This window comes from Chanodichthys erythropterus, chromosome 2 (assembly GCF_024489055.1).
Source record: "Chanodichthys erythropterus isolate Z2021 chromosome 2, ASM2448905v1, whole genome shotgun sequence".
NCBI lineage: Eukaryota > Metazoa > Chordata > Actinopteri > Cypriniformes > Xenocyprididae > Chanodichthys > Chanodichthys erythropterus.
In genome coordinates, this window is record NC_090222.1 from 35,623,785 (window position 1) to 35,643,993 (window position 20,209).

Below are 20,209 nucleotides of genomic sequence, written 5' to 3' on the forward strand. Positions count from 1 at the left end.
GTCACATCACCCAACTCATCATGATGTTAATTACATACAGTTCATTTACATAAATATCACATTGAGATCTTCATGGTTAAATGATAGATAAATAAATAACACATGATGTTATAACAATCAAAGAGACTATCATTATATATTTGCATTTATATAATCAAACAACATTCAGGATATATATGGTCTTAAAAGTTTTGCAGCCCATCCTCAATCTAACCACAGGCTCTACTCTTCAGCACAATGGTAACACTTCAAACCTAAAATAACAAACCCCCTGTAAATCCCAACATAACACAACATTAAACACTAACTTATGTCACCCTATGTTAATCTTGTGCAAAAACACACAAAATACACTTAATTGCAACATTTATTTTCCTTATACAGTCTGACACAAAGCATGCTGGGAATAAGAAATCTGTTTCAACTCAGTCGTATTAAGTTCAGCCTAATACAATCAAATTTTGAGGTTACGCAACTTTTTTCTATTCAGTACAATTAACTTTCATTAATATTTGATTGAAACAAACTAATTTCATTTAATTTATTTCACTGTTCAGTTTTACAGTGTATTATTACCTTATTTTAATTATTAGTGTTAATAATAATAATTGTCATTCATATCAATGTATTCAAAATACATCAAAAATGCAATTTGCACAAAACACATTTTCTTTGATCAGCATGTTTGCAATTTCTTAATTATTAATATTTATTTAAATATTTTATTTTCATTAGTTCATGTTGTAAAATGTCTTCAATATAATTAATTTTATATTAATTAATATTAATTCTTTTTTATTTATTTTCTAAATATTTTTTTTAAATATTAATTAATTGATAATTGTTTGATTAGATTTGAATAGCTATTTATATTATAGATATTTTCATACTCGCCTGTATGCAAGGTGTTACAAAATATTATTTGATGGTTACACCACAATTTAGTTTTCCATGGACACACTCTTATGTCATTGACCCTGACATAAATTTTTATATGGTGTCTAATAAGGGTGGTCGATTCTTATAAGCAACTTATGTGCTTATATTACGCTTGAGGCTTTCTCAATCTGGTCACTTTTATGTCTACATAATAAAAGGAATCCGTTACGCATCGCTTTCTCTTGAGCCGCATCTCTTTTGTTGTAGTGCTAATAGTTCTCAGGCTAATAGCAGTTAAATGAGTCCTAAAACTCGGGATTCCGGCAGATTCTCGAACTCCATCAGCCGCTGACAGTAAGAGGATGACGGCTACGTGACTCGTCTGGGTCTCCGCTGTGCTGTCAAAGCACTCCCACGCTTGATGTCTATTTTCAACTGTGGAAATGACAACTGTATATTCCCCAGCAGCAGATTGTGTGACACGGCAGGAGTCTATGCCAGCACTTTCAACCAAGTATTAAATGTTCAAGAGTTTTGTAGTTATTTAAAAAAGTTTTGGTGCAGCCTTATAGGTTGTGTATCTCAGGCATACAGTGTTTGGCCTTTGATGTTTGTTCAAGCTCAGGAACATGGGAAGAGTTGAAAGAAAAACATTCAGAGTGTTTCAGCCTGAGGTTTCTCCAGGTAATGTTAAGTTTACAGCAACATTTTAATAGCCAGCATTGAGGATAAAGCAATTCATTACTTAGCGTTTGTCAGTATAGTAAACCCAACCGTTCTTGGTGTAATATCTTGCAAGACATCTTATGTGTTGTACTAGCTGACTTTAGACAAACACTCTAAAACTGAACATCATATTCCTTTGCTCAGTGTTGCTAAAATGTTATGCATACTCTTGCATTGCTGAATTTAGAATTTCCTGCTAATTTTATTTAGGATTTGATGGACTTCTCAGTGGTGCACAGAGGTTCTCCTGAATTCCCACAATTGAGTTATTTTTACATTAAAGGAGAAACATCATTCTCATTTAAATGGAAATGATGGTGACCTCATTCCATCAACAAGCTATAAACAACAGCTCACCAAAAATGTGCTATCCTGTGTTTATAAACAATGCATGTTAGTAATATTGAGAAATGCAGCAATGCGCATTTTAGCAGATCAACACAGTTTTATTGATACCAATTTGATGCTCAAGAAAACTCAAATACAGCCCCTTTTTTCGTGTTGAATATTTTGTTATACATTTATGTAGATAAAATGGTTCGCAAGCTTTATTAATTTGAACTTCTTGAACAAACATGGTGTTAAGAGTTGGTAAGTTTGATTCATGTCCGTTCATCAGTTCAAACTGTCAATTTCAGAGTTGATTCGAGATTGAATCAGTAATTCATTTGTATCATTACTCAAAATTGTCCTCAGATCAGAAGTCTCTGTGCTGTATTTCTTATATTATAACAATTAAAAGTTTTAAAATATAACTGTATTTTATCAACATAATTAGGCTGTTTATTTCATATAGAAGCTTGAAAATGAAATAAAAATAAAAAAGGTAATTGTCACTTTTTATCTCGACTTTTTATCTTCTTTTTTCTTAGAATTATTTTTCTTAGACTTAAAAAGTCAGAATTGCGTGTTATAAAGTCAGAATTGCATGATATAAAGTCAGAATTGTGTGATATAAAGTCAGAATCGCATGTTATTAAATCAGAATTGTGTGATATAAGGTCAGAATCGCATGTTATTAAATCAGAATTGCATGATATAAAGTCAGAATCGCATGTTATAAAATCAGAATTGCATGTTATAAAGTCAGAATTGCATGTTATAAAATCAGAATTGTGTGATATAAGGTCAGAATCGCATGTTATTAAATCAGAATTGCATGATATAAAGTCAGAATCGCATGTTATAAAATCAGAATTGCATGTTATAAAGTCAGAATTGCATGTTATAAAATCAGAATTGCATGTTATAAAGTCAGAATTGCATGATATAAAGTCAGAATTGTGTGATGTAAGGTCAGAATCGCATGTTATTAAATCATATTTGCATGTTATAAAGTCAGAATTGCAAGTTATAAAATCAGAATTGCATGTTATAAAGTCAGAATTATGTGAGATATAAGATCAGAATTGCGTGTTATAAAGTCAGAATTGTGATATATAATGCCAGAATTTCATATTATAAAGTCAGATTTGCTTTTATATCTTGCAAAAAGTCAGAGTTGTGAGATAAAAAGTCGCAATTACCTTTTTAAATTTTTTATTAAGTGGTGGAAACAAGCTTCCATAATTTCAGACATTTATTGTTGTATTGGTGAATAGAGATTAAACTTATTAACTTATCATTCTTGCTTGTTAATCAATTATGAATACATTTTTGCCCAACCCTATAGTGACAATTTTGACAGTAGCCTTGTTTATTTTAAAAAACACAGTCACTATTTAAGCCACAGACTGACATACTCTCCATTTCTGCCAAATACAGTTTACCTACGGCTACTATCAGTTTTATACCTCAGAAAGTTATTGTGCTGCAATATGGTGTCATTATGTTGCCAGATTTTTCAATGATTTTGAGACATCTTAATCTGGGTTTAAAGTGGGTGGAAAACAGTGCCAGCTTTGAAGTTTATGTGTTTAAGAGTCCGTGCTGCCCTGAGGTGAGTTTGGCAGCCGCGGCACCTAAATGAGCGGTTGCTAAATGAAGCTACGCTGGAAAGGAAGCAGCCTGTAATTAGCTGTAATAGCTCGTCAGCTGCATTGCTTACTGAGAAAATAAGAGACCAGGAGAAATTGCTGCATTTACACTGCTCAGCATTAAGTTACAGGCCACTGAAAGTTACAAAAGCTGTTCAACTGCAAACTGAGTTAAGTTAAGCTAACAAAAACATGTTATTAAAGTATTCAAAGATAAAGTGCTGTTGTGGTACTATAGTACAGTGAGGATATCAGGGGTTCCAGGCTTTATTTATCAGTTGAACCCCTGGCCTATTTTAATTTTATTTTATTTTATTTTATTTTATTTTATTTTATTTTATTTTATTTTATTTTATTTCATTATTTTTGTTTTATTTTATTTTTGTTTTTTTATTTTATTATTTCATTTAATTTTTTATTTATTTATTTATTTTAATTTATTTTATTTTATTTTACTCAGACAGTAAATAGGATGAAAAATAGTAATTATTGATTATTGATATTTATTTATTTATTATCTATCTATCTATCTATCTATCTATCTATCTATCTATCTATCTATCTATCTATCTATCTATCTATCTATCATATTAATAATATATTATTTATTATGTTTTTTTTTAATCTTATGTATTTTATTATTAAATCAAAAATTAAAAAAATATATCATATATTGTAATATATAATATGCATATTATAATATTTATATTTTTGTCATTTATTTTGGTATAATTCTCTAATTTGAGTAGAAAGGTTTTAATTCCATTGAAATGTGTACTTCTTAACTGTAAAATAATTATCTTGTCATTTTGACTGACCAGTCTTTCTACCGCTCTGTCCTGTATCAGCCAGTGTCCCCACTGGAGTCTTCCGGAGACTTACCAGTCCTGCCTGATGCCTAAAGACTGTGTGGTCAGTGAATGGAGCATGTGGGGCTCCTGCACCAAGTCCTGCTCAGACCCCAGCGTTCCTCAGGGCATACGCTCCCGCGGCAGACAGCTGGTACGGCTTCCTACTGGAGGTGGGTCCGAGTGCCCCAACCTGGAGGAAAGTCAGACCTGTGAACCTGAAGGAAATGGGGTGCCGCCCTGTGCTGCGTAAGTACCATGGACATGCTAGTACTGTGTTTCTCGGTAGCACTTATTTTAATAGTGTATATACATTATTGAGCGATGCTACTGTATTCTGTAAGATGTGATAGCATAGATCTCATACTATTTTTTCCTCCTCAGTTTTCAGTACTGACCGTTGCAATGCATAATTCAGTGGATTTACCCCCCATTTCAATGCTGTTTTGTTATTCGTTATTTCCGCAGGGCCAGTAAAAACATTGGCAGGACATGTAAAAATCTGCTAGTACTGCTGGCTCAATAGGGTCAGCAGGAAAAATCTATATTGTTGATCCTGTGATATCTGTATGCAACAGTCAGTATGAGTGCTTTTGAATTGCAGATATAACATGTTTTTATTTAGACATGACAGCCAGGCACGTCCTGATATTGCTGAGTTAGATGCGTTCCTGGGTCAACATATTTTGTTGATCCTGGAACAACATTCTAGTCTGAAAATTGAATCTTAACCCTATTCCTACCCCTAAACCTAACCCTACCCATAAGTTATCACAAAAATCAGAGGGAAATGATAGATGAATAACACTGATGTAAAAGCACCAATTCATGATTTTAAGCCTAAACTTGACATAATCTGTAAACTTGTCCCTGAAATCTGATTGGTTGATTTGAATGTTGTTCCAGGATCAACAAAAATGTTGACCCAGGAACATGTTAATCTCAACAACATCAGGTTATGTGACAGCCAGCATCAGTGTGCTCTCCTATCACTGCTTGGGATCAAAGGATTTCATTTAGATGGTTTTGTGTCTCTGAAAATGCATCGCATACTTGGAGAGTTGATATGATGTGATATACGGCAACAAACTGATGTCATCTTGTCATATCTCATTATGTGTCAACCCAAAGGAAACATTGTTGCTAGAGTTGTTATTTCGGAGCTCAAAAGATTTAATGTGGTTCCTAGCAAGTCTGTCATTGAAGTTTCAAGATGTTTCTCCTTCAGAGAAATCAGATTAGTAACAAATGAGACAATTATTGACGTACAGTAAAAGTACAGAGCCATAAAATACATAGGCTCATTGAAAAATCATGCCTCTACCTTTGTTTTTGAAAAACTCAAAAAACCTTTTATACAGTTCATTGCAGTTTACAGTTGGAATGAACACGAGTGGCAGTAAAACACCAACAACTATTCCTATTCACACAAATTATGATATATAACTTTTACCAGTGCATGATTTTTAAACTAAAACATTTTGACATTGGCATCACATAACCAGCTCCATATGTATGGCTTTCTAACGTAGTAAACTTACTCAGTACCTCATCTATTACAGGATTGCACTTGTGATGCAGCACTCTGGCATGAGCATGATAAAAGAACTCAAAGACTTGTTGATGAATGACAGATGAATGTGAATCCGGCAACGTTTTATTACGCTGGTTGTGAACATGAATCTGACAATGTTTAAGTGCATTGGTTGTTCGTCAAATCCCATGTTACGAGGATGTAAACACTTTTCACAAGTTGAAATTACGACATGGAGTTGCATGGTGCAACTTTATTGTTTGTGGTCATGTGACCCAGGGTGGTGAATCCCTGCAACTAATTTTTAAGCTAGATGGCGAGAGAGTTTGAGTTAACATATAAACAAAATAATTATTTTTCTTTTGTTTGTGATATTGTGATATTACTTTTTTTTTATTCATTTCATATGAAGTTTAAATAAGATTCATGGGAAAGAAATGTGTTTAATAGTAGATATGAAGAGTTCAGATGCGAAAACCTCAAAGTCCCTTTAAAGGTGCCATCGAACGTTTTTTTACAAGATGTAATATAAGTCTAAGGTGTCCCCTGAATGTGTCTGTGAAGTTTCAACTCAAAATACCCCATAGATTTTTTTTAATATTTTTTTTTTTTTAACTGCCTATTTTGGGGCATAATTAGAAATGCACCAATTCAGGCTGTGGCCTCTTTAATTCCTCACGCTCCCCGCCCCCGGAGCTCGCGCTTGCCTTAAACAGCATAAACAAAGTTCACACAGCTAATATGGATGAGCAAAATGGATCTTTACAAGATGTTCGTCATGCATGTAGGTATAGTATTTATTTGGATGTTTACATTTGATTCTGAATGAGTTTGATAGTGCTCCGTGGCTAACAGAGATTTATAAAGAATGAAGTTGTGTTTATGAATTATACAGACTGCAAGTGTTTAAAAATGAAAATAGCGACGGCTCTCGTCTCTGTGAATACATTAAGAAACGATGGTAACTTTAACCACATTTAACAGTACATTAGCAACATGCTAATGAAACATTTAGAAAGACAATTTACAAATATCACAAAAAATATCATGATATCATGGATCATGTCAGTTATTATTGCTCCATCTGCCATTTTTCGCTATTGTTCTTACTTGCTTACCTTGTCTGATGATTCAGCTGTGCACAGATCCAGATGTCCTGCCTTTGTCTAATGCCTTTAACATGGGCTGGCATATGCAAATATTGGGGGCATACATATTAATGATCCCAACCGGGTGTGCCTCATACGTCCTGAAAAGTGAAGCTGCGGGCTCTTTGATCGCCCCCTGGAGGCTGGATGCAGTACAGGTCATAAACCCCGCCCGCTCAATGCAGACGAATGAGACTTAAGTTAAAACATAAAAATAAATTCTGCTTCAAATAAAATTTTCTGAAAGATGGTTCTGGTCATTTAAGGTAGTTGTTATCACGCTGATTTATATTCAATTGTTCGTTTTTGTGATAAGTTTGATTTTAGCTAGCAATTTGGTGCTATAGAAACGGGGCGTGTCATCGTGATTCACAGTTGATTGACAGCTCGTCTGAGGACTGTCGGAGCTTCGAGGGGAGAGTGAAGATAAATAAATAACCGATTATTTCACAGCGTTATTTCACACCGACAAATTGAGCTGTTCAGCAGTAAACTGTGCTAACTGACCTACAGGATCTGACGGATATCTGAGCTTTTCTCGGTAACGTTAAATGTGGGCTTCATAAGCTAATTAATAAACGTTATTAGTTAAGATAACTCGCCTAACGTTAGCCAAGACGGAAAAAAGCAGGTGATCGTTATCTGGCAGTTACTAATTATTTTTATAGGTACAAAATAATAATTAGCAGGATAAAACTAATGATAGCTTACTCTATTAATTATAGAGCACTGTCTACAGCAATCAATCTCCTGTAACGTAAGTTTAAGCCTTTTATTTAAAATTGTTTCTAGTGGCATATTATATTGAGTTTATCTACTGCATTTGCTGTTTCAAAAATATTATTGCTCTAGAAGCAGAATAGTCTATTATTTTATAGGTAGAATTTTAAATTACTTATAATTTATATAGCCTATTTAAAATACATCAATGATGACGCAGCCGTCTGGGCAGAAGTTTGATACCGCGACACTTACACATCGATACTGAAAAAACAGTATTTTTCAGGCTGGATCAAGCTAATAGCGCATGCGCAGTCCTAAATGCACGTCTCTTGTGTCTCATTTCGGAGGCGCATCTGACTGTTTCTATAGGAACCGGAGCTTCTAACGGCCGCTGCAGTGACGCGATGACTTTACCAATCAGCGATTGCCTCTTATTTAGAAGGCGGCACTTATTCCGCCATATTGCGCATTGCACTTTCTCCCATTCAAAACAATAGGAGTGATGTAGTCTTTGGTTTAGGTTCCGTAATTTCACTTTAATGGCAATGAAACGGTTATTAGTCAGTTATTGAAATGCCTTATTTTCAAAAATGTCCCTTTAGTCAATCCATTGGTATTTAACAAACTTGAATTTCTTTTGCTGCAAAACCAGCTAAATCCTCTTTTGACAAAAAGACATAGTAGAACGTCAGTTTCTGTCAGTGTTTACTTGCAACTCGTGAAATCCTGTCATTGCCACTGTAACGATGGACAAAACATGATAAAAACTTGCAGCTCTTATGATGTGGTGGATGCCACGCTGCATTGTCATGGTAACATTTAAGTTGAAGATAATGAGGAAATTATGTTGCTCTATTATGACATGCAAGTGCCCTGCTCCCTCCAAAGTCCCCACTTCAAGTACTATTCCCTTTGGAGTGAGTAGGGCATAGGGGTGCTCACTTCCGACTGGAATTTGCCCATAACATCATTATGCAGAAATGTCGCCACAGACACATTTCTCCAATGAGCTTGGTTTGAGAATGAATGTGAATAGAAGCACAGATCATCTGTTCTGTTAGAATTTGATGAGAAATGTTTGAGCTCACATTAAAATATTTGACTTTGGCATCTTGGCAAATCTGATCACAGTTCTCTAGAGGAATATAGTCTTTTTCTTTGGAGGAGAATCTGAGAAGCAGGAGCATTGTGTAACTGAAAAATATTATTTTAAGCTAATTCGAAATCAATTTAATCTCTGCCGTCAAGGAGATACAATTGAGATATTAAAGAGATCTCATGTGGGATTTTCCTATCCTACGGGCATGTACATGAAACAAGTACTAAAAACAGCAGTCACTTCTCAGCATGGCCAACTGTAATGCTTTCATGCTCTTCATGGAGAAATGCCGGCGTGGAGCAGGAGGCCCTGTCGGGAGGCGGTTGACCCCTGCTCTGCGTGAGCGGCGGTGCCAGTGAGAGTCAGCACATGAGCATATGGAAACGGGGTGAGACGGATCGGGCTGGTCTGTGGTCCCGAGCCAAGAGAAATGCACTGACAAATGGAAGTGATCTTAAGACGGTGACGGTGCTCTAATCTCGTTCTCTCACAGATGGCCCACACTGGCACAATCATCACAGGACACACGGCGCTTTCTGAGTCTCCCACGTATTGTGAATAGGTAGCTCGAAAAGATAGTGTTTTGCAGTTCTGTTTCGCACTATTACGAAAGTAGGAAAGAGAAATCACAAATGACATCTGTTTAATATCTCAGTTTCAGCAATAGGATTAAATGGAGGTTGAACTGAGATTCTGAAGTCTTCTGCTTCTCAGATTATGAAACACACAAGTTACAGTATAATACTGTATGTCTCTCCCTTAAGGTTTTAGAAGAGATTTCAATTGCTGTGTGCCTTTCCAAATGCTTTTATATTCCAGTTAAATTCCTGAATTTGATTTTTTTTTTTCAGGTTTTTCATCTGATATTTATATTTTATTTCTGTTTTATTTCAATTACTGAAAATGAACTTAACTGCTAAAAGTTAAGTAGTGTTTACTTACTGCTGCAAGTCTCAAATTCTTCCAAGATCCATTTTTTCAAGCATTCAACCATTTGTTTGGAGGCTCTTTGTTTATCATTTGTAATGTCTCTTGCTACAGTACATGACAGTGACGCATAACCTAAATGTATGAACATTGTTTTTTGGTGAAGATTTATTACAGCTACAGTATGTGTGACCCAAAGCACAGATTTAGGACATAATAGCCTGTCTAATGTTTTTCATGTTAATTTTAGTTATGCCTGGAGGACCACAGAATGGAGTGAATGTCGCGTTGACGCGCTGCTCAGTCAGCAGGACCGGCGGCGTGGGAATCAGACTGGACTGTGTGGTGGAGGTGTGCAGAGCAGGGAAGTGTACTGCGTCCAGGCCAATGCAGAACTTCTCAGTTACATCAATAACAACAAAGACAAACAAGGTACAGGCTTCTATTTGACAGTGTAAAATTACACAAGTATGTCATTTTTACTCACAAACATACAAAAGTTTTTTTTCTGAGCCAGTCACCTGAAAAAAACTGTGATTGGCTGATGGCACAAGAATGTGTTCAGTCCCAAACCATGAAAACTGCGAAGACTGACTATCCTGAGCTGTGATAAATATTTATAATAATAATAACAATATTGATTGATCGATTGATTGATTGATCCAAAAATTGGTCACTAGCAAAACATCTGCTATAATAACATTACATTTTGTGATTTATATGTTGCTTTGCAAAAAATAAAAAAATAAATATATATATATATATATAATGATATTGATTTGATATTGATATTGATTGATATTGAAATATATTGATATTGAAATTCCGAGGATCCTCGACATTGGAACAGTCCTTTGACGGATGTTGATGACGTAGCATCATCGAAATTCTGGCTTCCGAGGATCCTTCCTTGACATTATATATATATATATTTGTTAGATTTGATGCCATGAACAAATCTTCATAAGTTTTTATGAATCTATTAGAGAATCTTTATCATTTCCTTTTGATTCCATAAATAAATTTAAGTTTCATATGGCGCTGATAATGTAAATGGTTCTTCATGAGAAGAGAGGCTTTTGCTAAAGTGCTTTTTTGCTAAAAATCCTTCTTTCCCTCCTTCCTTCCTTCCTTCCTTCCTTCCTTCCTTCCTTCCTTCCTTCCTTCCTTCCTTCCTTCCTTCCTTCCTTCCTTCCTTCCTTCCTTCCTTCCTTCCTTCCTTCCTTCCTTCCTTCTTTTCTTTTGTACCGTCTTTCTTTCCTTCCTTCCTTTTTTACTACTCCTTCCTTCCTTCCTTACTACTGTCTTTAATTCCTTCCTTCCTTCCTTCAAAAAATAGGTCACCAGTAAATTTACTATAAAAACATTACATTTTGTAATTTACATTTTGTTTTTCAAAAATGTTTGTCTAAACTCTAAGAACAATGCAATTACTAGAATACAGTACATGGATCTATCTCTTACGTTCTTTCTCTTTCCCTGCCTTCATCCATTGATTTCCTTCCTTCATGCCTGCCTTCATTCCGTCCTTCCTGCCTGCCTGCCTTCATTCCTTCCTTCCTTCCTGCCTTCTTTCATTCCTTCCTTCTGACCTTCCTACCTTCCTTCCGTCCGTCCTCCAAAAAATAGGTCACTAGTAAAATTACTATAAAAACATGATATTTGTTGCTTTGCAGAAATGTTTATACCATTTAAAATAATGTAAATACTAGAATACAGTACATGGATCTATCTCTTATGTTCTTTCTCTTTCCCCTGCCTTCTCTGTCTGTCACCCATGCGCATATGCTTGTAAATCTCTTACTCTGTTGTAAATATTGCATCAGCATTTCTTTGCATGCTCTCCACACACACACACACACACACACACACACACACACACACACACACACACACACACACACACACACACACACACACACACACACACACACACACACACACACACACACACACACACACACACCATCACTTGATTAGTGGCCCACCCATCTTCATAGAAAATACCTTTTTTATCTCTCTTCCTCCTGCTCGCTCTTTTGATGCTCAGAACTGTATGGTGAGCATATTGAAACTTATCGTAACGCACATGTCCCCGCACATTAGAGCAGATGAGCGCTGACTGCATGAAAAGCTCTGGTTAAAGAACCGCTATTAAAACAGGCCACTGGTGGAGCTGCGTATGGTGGGAAATCTGTGCCCTTATCAGCATGGTGCAGGAGATGCCTCACTTCACTGGGGGGTAATCTGCACCGCTGACAGCAGATACATGAACGCAGACGGTGCAGAAAGTTGAAGGGAAAATGTGCTGGAGCGTTAGTCAACTGATGGAGTCATGATGTTCTCTCCCTGGGAGGATGTTGTCAGCTTCAAGATTCTTTGATGTGATGAAACCTTCATCAAATCTATCTGGAAGTGATGCTCATTTACATTTTCTTCTAAGAATACAACATTGCTCTCATAGCACGAACAGAACGTTATTTCCCACAGGTGGCCTCACTGTCTTAAAATCAAGAGTTTCCTAAAGGATGTTAAAGTGAATAACATAGGATAACTTTTCTTACAATTTGATTCCATAAAGGAACCTTTAAAAGTTTCATTTAAGCAAAAATGTATAAGTTCTATTTGATTCCATATTAGAATCTTTATCAGTTCCATTTGAAACCATAAGAGAATCTTTATAAGATTCATATGATGTCATAAGTGACTTTTTATTACTTCAGTTTGATTCCAAAAGAAAATAGTTGTGTTCCTTTTGGTTCCGTAAGAAAGTTTTATATGATGCCATAAGTAAATCTTTTTAAGTTCAAGTTGAATCCCTAAGAGAATATTTATAAGTTCTATTTGATTCCATTAAAGATATTTTTTATACATTTCATATGATGTCATAAGCGAATCTTTATAAGATAAATTTGATTCTATAACATAATCTTTATACTGTAAGTTTCATATGATGCCATAACTTAATCTTTATAAGTTTCATTTGATGCTATAAGGCAGGGGTGGGGAACGTTGATCCTGGAGAGCCATTGTCCTGCAGAGTTTAGCTCCAACCCTAATTAAACACAACTGAAGCTAATCAAGGTCTTTAGGATTACTAAAATTACATGCAGGTGAGTATTTTTTTCAAACTCTGCAGGACAATGACCCTCCAGGATCAACGTTCCCCACCCCTGCTATAAGGGAATCTTTATACTTTAAGCTTTATGCCATAAGTAAACCTTTATAAGTTCCATATGAAGCTATAAGACAATCGTTGTACATTTCATATGATGCTGTAAATGAATCTTAATAATCTTCACAAGAGAATCTTAATAAGTTACATTTGATTTCACAATATAATCAGTTTAAAGTTCCATATGATGCTATAGGAGAATATTTAAGTTTAATATAATGTCATAAGAGAATCCTTGAGTTCCATATAATGCAGAAAATGAAAATAGTTCTTGATGAGAAGAGAATTCCTTGCTAGGTGCTACAAAAAAACCATTGAAGAAGCTTGATTGTTGAGAGTGTTCGAGGAATCCTGTGGCTTTTGACTGTCTGAGATTTGGGCACAAGTAAAAGCTAACCGGCTTATAACTCACATTATCACATTACTGTCTGAATGAAAGTCAATGAAGGCGATGCCTTAGTACCCTGAATAAACTGCCATGAAATTCGATTGGATTTGGAGTCTACTTTGAAAAAATGTCTGTTTTATAAGGGAATTCAACCAAATGTGACAGAAACCAAAAAGTTGGACTGGAGGCATGGACTGTTTGGCACTGCTGGTAAATGACAATGCTTTCTGTTGTTTTGACAGATAAAAATAAGTTGGCTGGTCGATTCATTTCATGAAAAAAATGAGAAAATAAAAGGTAAAAATCGACAGAGAGCTGTGAGTGAGGATTTAAGGAGAGAAACAAGAGTTTTTAATATTCTACTGACAGATAAGAGTACAGCATGATGGAAAATGTACAACCTAGTCCATCCAAATGACAGAAAATCTTTATTTCTAATGCAACCCCTCAGTGTAACCATGCCTTTATGCTGCTAAAAAGTATATTTTTGATGACCATTCAAAAGTGGCTGTGCATTGTGATTAAATGGATATAATTTTATTTGTAGTGTATTTTTTCGAGGGCTCTTAAAAGGTCAAATGGGCTTATATTTTCTCTTATCTGCTGCATTTGACGTCACAGCTCAGGATAGTTAAAGCTAACCAGCTTATGCCTTGCATTATCCCTTTAGAGCTGAAATATTCTGTAAATAGTCACAGTATAGAGCTCATAGTTATAGTATTTGTATTTGTCCCTTCTGAATGATGCTTATTAGCAGTAGTTCGCTGGAGTTGGTGTTTGTGTGTTTTGTAGAAGGTCAGTCTCCAAATGGCCAGGTGCCTAGTGTCCCTCCTCTCCTGTCTATCACCTTTGAGATCTCAGGTAAGATTTTTAACACCTTTAAAGGAATGTTTTAGGTATCTTTCATGTACCAATATTGTTTTGAAAGTATAACCAACACTTAAGCACAATGATTGACTGTGATTATCAAAAGCATGCCACAGATTAAGTACATGGACATTTAGTTGAAAAAAATTAATTAAATTTTATTTTATTTTACTCTATCTTTTCCTTTCTGTGTCTGAAATGATGGTCTTTGTTTGATCAAATCTCTTTGCCTAAGGCATGTTTACATATTTTGTTCGCTTAGTCTGTTTACTTTCTGTATTTTTGTAAGTGTTTGTGTCCATAGAGAGCTCATTACAAGCGTATGTACTGATGCAACAGCCTGTGTTTTAGTCAACGCTCTCCTCTGGGCACCAGACAAGTGACAGAGATTGATTGCCAATGACTGCCCTGCTGACAGCTCCTTACTATATGCTCTTCCTCAATAGAAACGAAGAAGCATTTTAAACTAGACCATTCTACCTTAGATTTCATGAGCTTTATAACATAGAGCGAAGCCAGACTGCAGTTATTTTACTAATCATGCATATATCGATATGTACAATACTGTTCAAAAGTTTGGGATCAGTACGATTTTTTTTAAAGAATTAATAAACTTAATTAACTTTTATTCAGCAAGAACACATTAAATTAATCAACAGTAACATTAAAGATATTTATAATGTTACAGAAGATTTCCGTTTTAAATATTTACCGATCAGGCATAACATTATGACCACTGACAGATGATTATAACACTGATTATCTCTTCATCACGGCACCTGTTAGTGGGTGGGATATAATAGGCAGCCAGTGAACATTTTGTCCTCAAAGTTGAAAGCAGGAAAAAGGATTTGAGCGAGTTTGACAAGGGCCAAATTGTGATGGCTAGACGACTGGGTCAGAGCATCTCCAAACTGCAGCTCTTTTGGGGTGTTCCCGGTCTGCAGTGGTCAGTATCTTTAAAAAGTGCTCCAAGGAAGGAACAGTGGTGAACTGGAGACAGGGTCAGGGTCGGCCAAGGCTCATTGACGCACATGGGAAGCGAAGGCTGGCCCGTGTGGTCCGATCCAACAGACAAGCTACTGTAGCTCAAACTGTTCAAGAAGTTAATGCTGGTTCTGATAGAAAGGTGTCAGAATACACAGTGCGTCAGTTTGTTGCGTATGGAGCTGAATAGCCGCAGACCAGCCATGCCCATGCTGACCCCTGTCCAACGCCGAAAGTGCCAACAGTGGACACGTGAGCATCAGAACTGGAACACGGAGCAATGGAAGAAGGTGGCCTGGTCTGATGAATCACATTTTCTTTTACATCACGTGAATGGATGGGTGCGTGTGCGTCGCTTACCTGGGGAACACATGGCACCAGGATGCACTATGGGAAGAAGGCAAGCCGGCGGAGGCAGTGTGATGCTTTGGGCAATGTTCTGCTGGGAAACCTTGGGTCCTGCCATCCAGGTGGATGTTACTTTGACACGTACCACCTACCTAAGCATTGTTGCAGACCGTGTACACCCTTTCATGGAAACGGTACTCCCTGGTGGCTGTGGCCTCTTTCAGCAGGATAATAATGTCCTGCCACAAAGCAAAAATGGTTCAGGAATGGTTTGAGGAGCACAACAACGAGTTTGAGGTGTTGACTTGGCCTCCAAATTCCCCAGATCTCAATCCAGTCGAGCATCTGCGGGATGTGCTGAACAAACAAGTTCGATCCATGGAGGCTCCACCTCACAACTTACAGGACTTAAAGGATCTGCTGCTAACATCTTGGTGTCAGATACAACAGCACACCTTCAGGGGTCTAGAGGAGTCCATGCCTTGACGGGTCAGGGCTGTTTTGGCAGCAAAAGACACACAATATTAGGAAGGTGGTCATAATGTAATGCCTGATTGGTGTGTGCTGTTCTTTTGACCTTTCTATTCAAAGAATTCTTACAAATGTGTCAAAAATATGAAGCAGCACAATGTTTTCAACATTAATAATAATAATAATAATAAATGTTTCTTGAGCAGCAAATCAGCAAATTAGAATGATTTCTTAAGGATCATGTGACACTGAAGACTGGAGTAATGATGCTGAAAATTCAGATTTGCGTCACAGAAATAAATTCCATTTTAAAATATATTTGAATAGAAAACAATTATTTTAAATGGTAATAATATTTCACACTATTACTGTTTTTACTGTATTACTGATCAAATAAATGCAGTGAGCAGAAGAAACTTCTTTTAAAATCTTTTTTTTTTTTTTTTCAATCTTACCAACCTCAAACTTTTGTACGGTATCAATAAATCGCAAGGCCACCTCGGGTTTTTCATCTATTTTCAAACAGCTACCGAATACCAAATCATTCTCATGCTCGAAGCTAAGCCTGTCCACCTGAGTTTGTCAAAGCAGGCACACACTGCAAACTTTGATTAGAAAGAAAGTTTGCGCAGAAGGTCTAGACCATCTGGCACATAAACAAGGACAACCTGTGCAGTGTTATGCTAACTTAGATGATGGTGCATTACACTGAAATCTGTCTCTCTATTAATTTCGGGAACATGCGGCACTAGAACAGTTGAACTGGGTGAACTGTTATTCCCCCTGCTCGTTTTCCAGAGTTCAAACAATTTTTGTTTTTTTGAAGGTCTGTGGCGCAGTCAATCTTCTTGTACTTTTTAGCTCACAATCTGTGCATGTGGAGAACATTTCGTTTTAGAAATCTCTAGAGAGCAGAACTCACCACATATCAGTATGGGAGAGCTCCACGAGAAGAGTTTACCTCGCTTTGATACAAACGCAGCAGTCATGTCACCTGTCACCCATCAAGCCGACAGGAAAATCCTGTGTTAAAACATTAATGCATTACTGTTGTTTATGTTTTGAGTTTGGATTTTATAGTTTCACACTGAGTCCAGATAGGATTTACGGATTTGGTTCACATTGATTATCCCAGGTGAAATCCCAGGTGAATAGGGTTAAAAATGAATAGATATAACCACATTCCACCCATGGATTGATTGATTGATTGATTGATTGATTGATTGATTGATTGATTGATTGATTGATTGATTGATTGATTGATTGATTGATTGATTGATTGATTGATCATCCATCCAAGGTGAATAGGGTAAAAAAAATAAAAAATAATACAACTAATATATCACCATATTTCAATAATGGATTGATTACATTAGTGTTACATATGCATATGAGGCATTAACTAATTAAATGTGCACTAATGTTCAGACCAGAACTCTTAACATTGGATAAAGCCAGGTTCAAATTTGTTTCATTTTGTTGACATAATTCTACTGAAGTGAAGATTTCTGGCTCAGTACAGGAGATAAAACTAATTTTGAGAAAACAGCAATCTACAGTCTTTGCAATCTACAAATGTGAATAGATAAAGTGCAGTAAAATAAACATTTAAGTCTATTTTAGATGTTTTCTTTCCACTGGTCTGAAACAACATGTTGTGAAAAGCCAAATTGCCCAAAATCTCACAATTGACCAGTGCATCAATAAACAACGTTTTTGCATGTCTTATTTCTTTTAATTACTATTATTAATTATTATTATTATTATTATTATTTATTATTATTCAAGAATTATTTTATTTCATTTTATCATTTATTTTTAGAATTGTTAACTGGAAACATGATCAAATTAGTCAAAATATTGAATAAAAAAAATGTTGTGCATTTAAATTATGATAAAATCTGTGGAGATTCTGGTTTTCTCCTGTTTTTCCTTAGCTGAGATGCAACTGGGAATGGATATTCTTCGGAGTGTGTTAAATGTGGCCATTTGTTGTTTCCTGCAGTTACATAAACCTAATTGTCCGCCATGTGTCGTCCCCATGTGCGAGTCTTATTGCAGTGTTTTAATGTATGTGTTTGTGTTATAGCATCACAACCCGTAGACATTCGGCTCTGCAAGGGAACGTCTCCAAGTACCACGCAGCTGTGTCACATCCCGTGCCCTGTGGAGTGTGAACTGTCCCCGTGGGGCGCCTGGGGGCCCTGCACCTTTGAGAATTGTGATGAACGGGTTGTGAAGAAAGGTAAACATGACTGAAACAATAATATATTCACGAAAAAGAGTTTACGTGTTTACTGAGAGACAATATTTTTAAAGAGCTATTTTGCAGTTTATGTTTTGCTGAATATCATCTGCGAGACTCAGATCAAGCCAGAATACAATATTTCCTTTTGATTTCACTATTATCTTAAATTATTGGTCAAGGATGCTTCTTTGCAGCATATCGGCAGCAATTGTGCAACAAAAATGTCTTAAAGTTTCGATTGTAACAGTACATACCCAATGCACACAGATGAACTTACAAGAGCTAACATGTGAATCTCTCAAAAACCATTTTAGATGAAGGTAACACTTTATTTTGATGGTCCACTTTAGACATTCTACTAACTATAAGTAACTTTGCAGCTCCATTTCAACTAACTTTCATTAGAGTATTAGTAGACTGTCTGCTTTATATCTGTTAACATGTTATTTTGATGCTCCCCAACACACATTCTACTGACTATATGTAACTTTGCAACTACATGTCAACTTACAGTATTCTACTAACACCTAGCAGTCTACTAATACTCTAATGAGAGTTAGTTGACATGTAGTAGCAAAGTTACTTATAGTTAGTAAAATGTCTAAAGTGGACCATCAAAATAAAGTGTAGCCTAGATGAAAGTCACTTTGGCCGAAAAACAAAAAAACACATAGACCTATGGCTATTACATCTAAATAAAAGCCCCATTCATGGCCTGTTTTTTAATATTTTATTTTTATTTTAAAAGGCCCATTTTTAATGCCATAATATATGTTTCTATTGCAACAATATTTTTTATGCACATTTGCCCCAAATTTTCTTATATATATGTATTTCTCATGTATTTATAGTAGAAAAAACTGTGATTTACTTTTTTTATGTATTTATTTTTTTGAATCAGCATTATTTAATAGTAGAAGTAATTAAATACTTTGTGATTTAATATATTCTGTTTTTTTTTTTTGTTTCTTTTTTCTACATTGAACAGTACTGAAATTTCATTGCTTTATGGTAATGAGAATATGGGGGGTCCTTAATTGTAATAAAAAAAAAAGTCATAATGTAGAAAAAGAGGTTTGACTTACTTTATGCAAAATATTATTTATTTTCCTTTTAAATTTAGACTGAAATGTGAATTGGATACGTTCTTGAGAGTTTTATAGGAACCACCCTAAAAAATCAATTTAATGAAATATCACACATCCACCAAAAATCCCCTTTTAAGATGAGTCGGTTCATATGAACTCGGGAAAATGTCTCAGAAAAAATTATATTGATGCCACTTGGTTTCAAATTTTGTCCTAATTCAGTGACATTTTAAAGTGTGGACTAAAGTGTCCAAATACCACTAGGGATGAAGGCAATTCATAGACTTTTTCCATTATGTTTATTTGCAGGTTTCAAGTTCAGACGACGTACAATCACTAATGACCCCACGGGTGGCGAGGGGAACTGTCCTCACCTGGTGGAGGCCATCCCGTGTGATGATCCCAGCTGTTTTAACTGGCAGCTAGTCAAGCTAGAGGCATGTATCCCTGATGAAGACATGGACTGCGGAGAGGGAACTCAGATTCCACAGGTCCGCTGCATCAACAATGAAGGTATTAAACACTGTTGTCTTTTGCAAAATGCCAGGTTTACTGAAGCACTATAAAGACGAGTTTACCTTCCTAAATATCATTTGAGTTACAAATATTATCACAGGATATCTGTCATTGGGGATTGTGATCTCTGTAGTAGTGATGTTCGATTCTTGAACAAATCATTCTTTTAGGCTGGTGTGGTAACCAGTCAAGCTGGTTTATGGAATCGAACAATGAACGAATCAAACTGAATCGAACTTTAGTTCTGGGCTGATGATGACG

General features: G+C 35.9%; 1 protein-coding gene across 1 annotated transcript in view; it reads left to right on the plus strand.

Annotated features, from left to right (window-relative positions):
• The window catches only part of thsd7ab (thrombospondin, type I, domain containing 7Ab), a 146,627-nt gene that overhangs the window by 62,802 nt on the left and 63,616 nt on the right, over positions 1-20,209 (plus strand). Inside the window, exons 3-7 of the mRNA XM_067410961.1 lie at positions 4,430-4,678; positions 10,111-10,292; positions 14,216-14,284; positions 18,186-18,341; positions 19,742-19,945. Of these exons, the coding sequence (XP_067267062.1) occupies positions 4,430-4,678; positions 10,111-10,292; positions 14,216-14,284; positions 18,186-18,341; positions 19,742-19,945 (860 nt within the window). The remainder of the gene's footprint in view (positions 1-4,429; positions 4,679-10,110; positions 10,293-14,215; positions 14,285-18,185; positions 18,342-19,741; positions 19,946-20,209) is intronic.